This window comes from Bison bison, unplaced genomic scaffold, assembly GCF_000754665.1.
Source record: "Bison bison bison isolate TAMUID 2011002044 unplaced genomic scaffold, Bison_UMD1.0 scf7180017850823, whole genome shotgun sequence".
Taxonomy (NCBI): Eukaryota; Metazoa; Chordata; class Mammalia; order Artiodactyla; family Bovidae; genus Bison; species Bison bison.
In genome coordinates, this window is record NW_011481396.1 from 21,792 (window position 1) to 26,690 (window position 4,899).

Sequence of the window (4,899 nt, forward strand, 5' to 3'; positions counted from 1 at the left end):
CACCCCTCTGGCGGGTTATCTGCCCACCTGTCACCTCCTTTCACCTTCACCCACTGCCACGGAGGGGACAATGACACACAAGAGCAGCTTCTGTCCCCAGGCCTCACCCTGACCCCTAAATACTAACACCCCCATCTCTGAAATCCCCAAGGTGCCCAGGTGAAACCTCCCCAGACCCCAATACACACAGATTCTAACTGACGAATTCTGAAAACCAGCAAGTCCTTGGATCTCCAGATTCTGAGACCTCCCCCCAACTGTGGATCCTGCAGGTTGTGAGCCCAGACACCCTAAAATCTTGATCCCTTAGGTCTTGACCTAAATTCTGAAACCTCAAGATTATGAGACCCCAAAAATCTGTACACCCAAATTCAGAGGCCTGATTGATGCTACCCCAATATGACACTACAAATTATATTACCTCCAGCCATGAGGCCTCAGATTCTGTGACTTTAAGTCCTAAACCCACAGACACTGACCCCCAGTCCTGACACTCAGACTGTCTGCCATCCAAGCTCAGAGACTCTCAATTTCTGAGATTCCCTCAGACTCAGAGCTCCAAGGCCCTAAGGTATTCTATTCTGGGATACCCAAACCCGGGCACCCCTAGATTCTATAACCCCCCAAATCCTCATACATTCCCCCATCCATCCCCAGTCCCGGGACCCTGGCCCCCTCAAATTCCCAGATCTGCCTCCATACCTCTCCTCCTCACCTCTCATGTCTCCCATCCCTCTGCCCCCTCCCCCAAGGACACCCCTGGAGCTCACAGGGGGCTGTTACCTGAGTCTGGGTCAGCAGAGGTGTGAGAGAGTGGTGGGGAGAAATCTTGCTGGGCAGGCTGAAGCACCCCGGTTTATAGCCAGAGGTTGAGCCCCGCCCCAGGGGGAGGGGAAGGGGGAGAGGATTCCTTTCCTCAAAGTCTCAGCCCAGCTCTGAGGTGGCCCTGCCCGCCCCACCCCCCCACCCCACTTTGGCTCCACTTTAGGGTTCCAGGCACCTCCTGGCTGTTCCAAGGCCTCTCCCGCATCCCAAAAGCATTGTCCAGGAACTCCGGGCTGGGTCAGGTCACCCTCGGGCTCCCCACCTCCCTGGGCCCCGGCACCCTGTGCTCTGAAGCCGCTGGGCTCAGCCCTACAGTCGGTCCTTGGATGAGGTTCATTGACGAAAGGGGTCCAAGGGAGATTTTACCCCTCCATGAAAGAGACCCTTTCTGTCTGTCTCTCTCTAGGCATTCACCTCACATACACTGTTTCTTATCTGTCTCTCCTCTGTCTCCGTGAGTCTCCATCTATGTTTGTCTGTGTGGGTCCGTCTCAGCTTCTCCCCACCTCTGTCTCCGTCCGTCTTTCTGTCCCCCCTCCCCACCCCCACCCCTTTGTCTGCCACCGGGATTCCACTCTGGTGACAACAGGCACTAAAACAGGGCAGCAGGTGTGTGAGGGGGTGGGGGAGGGCGGTGTCAGACTCTGCGGGACCTCACCCCCCCATCTCCATCTGACACTGATCTTTTTTGGTATCCCCCTCCCCTTTCCCAGGGGAGCCGCGACCTTGAACTCTAGGGGTTCTTCACTCCTCTGGGCTTCTCAGTGCCTCTGTCTCCCCTTGAACTCTAGGGGTTCTTCACTCCTCTGGGCTTCTCAGTGCTTCTGTCTCCCCGTTTCTTGGGGGTTGACTCTGGGGCTCTCTTCCGCCTCTCTCCACACCTCTTTGTCTCTGAATTCTTCACTCTGTCTGCCGGTTCTTCTCTCTGCGTTTCTCTGGGTGTCTCTGCGCTCCAGCCTCTCGTAGTGTCTGTCTGTGGGTGTCTGTGTCCCCAGGTCTCCCTGTGCTTGTCTGTGACTCAGTTCCTGTCTTCTTCTTCTTTTAACACTTATTTATTTATATGACTGCCCTGAGTCTTAGTTGTGGCATGTGGGATCTAGTCCCCTGGCCAGGGATTGAACCTGGGTGCTCTTCATTGAGGGCACAGCGTGTTAGCCACTGGACCAGCAGGGAAACCCCTTGTGTCTTTAGCTGTGTGTCTGTCTTTAGCTTCCTAGCTCTTGTGTGTGTGTGTGTTTGTGTGGTCTCTTTGTGTCTCTCTCTGCGCGTCCTTATTTCTCTCTTCCAAGGTAAGCCCATCACTGTCTCACTGTGTGTATCTGTCTTTCTATTCCCTCTTTCTGTGCACTTCTTCCTGTGCCTTTGGGTCTCTGCCTGCCTCTCTCTGGCCGTGCCGCTGACTCCGTCTGTCTGTGCCTCCGGGTATGTCTCCGGGCCTTGGTCTCCTTGGTCTCGGCACCTCTGTGTCCTCGCACGTGGAGACTCAACTCTGCTCCTGCTGTGCTCTTGTGCCGCTCCTACCCCGAGTTCTCCAGCCTCTCCCACACCTAACCGCCCGCCCTGCCCCCAGGAGTAGACAGACAGCCACCCTCAACTCAGAGAGAAGCTTTATTCCTCGGGGTCATCCTCGAGGCCAGGGTCAAGGCAGAGGGCAGTCAGCTCAGCCCTCAAACTTCTTCTTGCGGCCTTCCATTCCACTCAACGCGTCGATGTTCTTGCGCCAGTCTCCCACCTCTCGGTTTTCCTGGTGGGGTGGGGGGGGGTGGTCAGAGGTTAGCGTGTCTTCCTGGTAGCCTCCACTTGCCCTCCTGCCTGCTGGGTCACTTGTTCCAGATGCCCATTGCAGGGTCTAGTTCTGGAATACTTCTTATCCCCTCAGACAATCTTTTCCAATATGCCCCACTTCCTGTCTCCCTCCTGCACTTCCTGTCTCCCTCCTGCACTTCCTGTCTCCCTCCTGCACTTCCTCTCTCACTCATGTACTTCCTGTCTCCCTCATGCACTTCCTGATTCCTTGTCACTTCCATTCTCCCTAATGCACTTCCTGTCTTTCTCTTCTACATCCTGTCTTACTCTTGCATTTCCTGTACCCCTCCTAGACTTCCTGCGGAGGACCCTTCACCCTCAGGCTGGGTCCGAGGATTGCTGCCCACTACCTCCTCCCCTGGGACTTCCCTGGTGGCTCAGATGGTAGTGTCTGCCTATAATGCAGGAGACCCAGGTTCAATCCCTGGGTCAGGAAAATTTCCTGGAGAAGGAAATGGCAACCCACTCCAGTATTCTTGCCTGGAAAATCCCATGGACGGAGGAGCCTGGTGGGCTACAGTCCATGGGGTCGCAAAGAGTTGGACACGACTGAGCGACTTCACTTTCACCTCCTCCCCTAAGCACCCCCTTTCCTGGACCAAGCCACACTCACCTTCTCTGTGTCCTCCTTCTTCACCTGCTTGAGGTGGGCCCGCAGGTCTAAGGTCTCCTTAGCCCTGGCACCCAGCAGTGCCTGCATCATGGCATCTGCAGAGATCCGCACTCTACGCAGAGTGGGCCGCTTAAACTTGCCCCGAAGGTCAAAGATCTTCTGGTTCAGATCTGCAATCTGGGCAAAGCCATAAAGGGAGATGGAGACCCCCCTCCTCTTCCTCCTTGCCTCACTTCTCCACCCTACACTTCTCTCCTATCCCTAGCCAGGCTCTCCCTAGTTCAGGCCTCTACTACCTTCAGGATGAAATCCAAGCTCCCCATCCTGTAATTGGATCCCCAATTTGCCTCAGCCTCATCTCGGAAAACCGACACATCCCAGTCCGGCTACACTCATCTCACAGGTCCCTGGCCCACACTTGAGCTGACTTACCAACACTTGAGGCTCCAGCCACAAATGTTCACAAACATATTTCCTACTTTGTCCCCTCCTGGCTTTTGTGCTCATCCCTGACCCTTCACTTTCACTTTTCACTTTCATGCATTGGAGAAGGAAATGGCAACCCACTCCAGTGTTCTTGCCTGGAGAATCCCAGGGACGGGGGAGCCTGGTGGGCTGCCGTCTATGGGGTCGCACAGAGTCGGACACGACTGAAGCGACTTAGCAGCTGACCTATTGTGCTCATCCTTCTGGCCCCTCCCTGCCAGGTTCACAGAGTTGTCCTGCGTTTCCTGGTGTCTGCAGCTGTAAGCAGCTGCAAGGAGCCAGGCTGAGACCAGAGCCTGAGGCATCCCACCCTACCCCGAAGGGACACAGGCGGCCCAGCGCCTCCCACCTCAGTGATGTTCTTAGTGACTTTCGCCTCCACGTCGTATCTCTCCTCATCCACCTTGTCCACACGAGCGTGGAGCTGTCGGCACAAGTCCTGGTGGAGGAATGCGGTGTGTGTAGTGAGGAGAAAACCCAGGGGTTTGGACTCCTGGGTCTGAGGGAGGAGGGGTTGGGGACCTGGAGGAGTAGATTGAAGCCAGACCCTGGGGAACTTTAGAGTCAGAGGTTCTGAGAATCTGGACTGGAGTTGGGCTGGAGGAACCAGTCTCTGGGTTTTGAGGTTGTAGGCAGCTGCAGGCCACATTTCTGAACTCCTAAGGGTGAGGATTGGCAAATTGGACACGAAGGTCCTGGGAAGAGTGGGGGCATCGGTAAGTATACCCCTGAGTCCCAAGGGACGCAAGATCGGACACTAGGAACCTGGGAGCCCAGGCTGGGACGGAGTCCCTGGCTAGAACCAGTACCTGGAGCTCCGCGAAGCCCAGCCCGGCCAACTCCAGAGGCTGGCACCGTGTGCTCAGAGCGCGCCCCTTCTCTCCTCGCCGCTCCTCAGCCTCCCGCTCCAGTTCCTGCTTTGCAATCTGCAGCATCAGGGTCTAGGGAGGGGGTGCCGGGAACCGCGGCCCAGTACTGGGATGAGGACGCTGCGGGGTAGTCACCCTCATCGGGCCCTGCCCTCTAATCCCAGGCCGGCTTCCAGAGACCTGCCCCCTCCAGCTTGATGTCCATCATTCCCAGGCCCCAGACCTCCCTGGCAGGGCCACCTTCCCGCCAAACTTTTCAGGTCCCGCCCAGTCGCTCACCCGAAGCCCCACCCCAACATC

At 56.5% G+C, this 4,899-nt stretch overlaps 1 protein-coding gene across 1 annotated transcript in view; it reads right to left on the reverse strand.

The window, feature by feature from the left end:
• Positions 1–2,415: 2,415 nt before the first annotated feature.
• The window catches only part of TNNI3 (troponin I type 3 (cardiac)), a 3,815-nt gene continuing 1,331 nt past the window's right edge, over positions 2,416–4,899 (reverse strand). Inside the window, exons 5-8 of the mRNA XM_010849267.1 lie at positions 4,540–4,671; positions 4,080–4,169; positions 3,245–3,421; positions 2,416–2,569 (exon numbers count right to left, since the gene is read on the reverse strand). Of these exons, the coding sequence (XP_010847569.1) occupies positions 2,486–2,569; positions 3,245–3,421; positions 4,080–4,169; positions 4,540–4,671 (483 nt within the window). The 3' untranslated portion in view covers positions 2,416–2,485. The remainder of the gene's footprint in view (positions 2,570–3,244; positions 3,422–4,079; positions 4,170–4,539; positions 4,672–4,899) is intronic.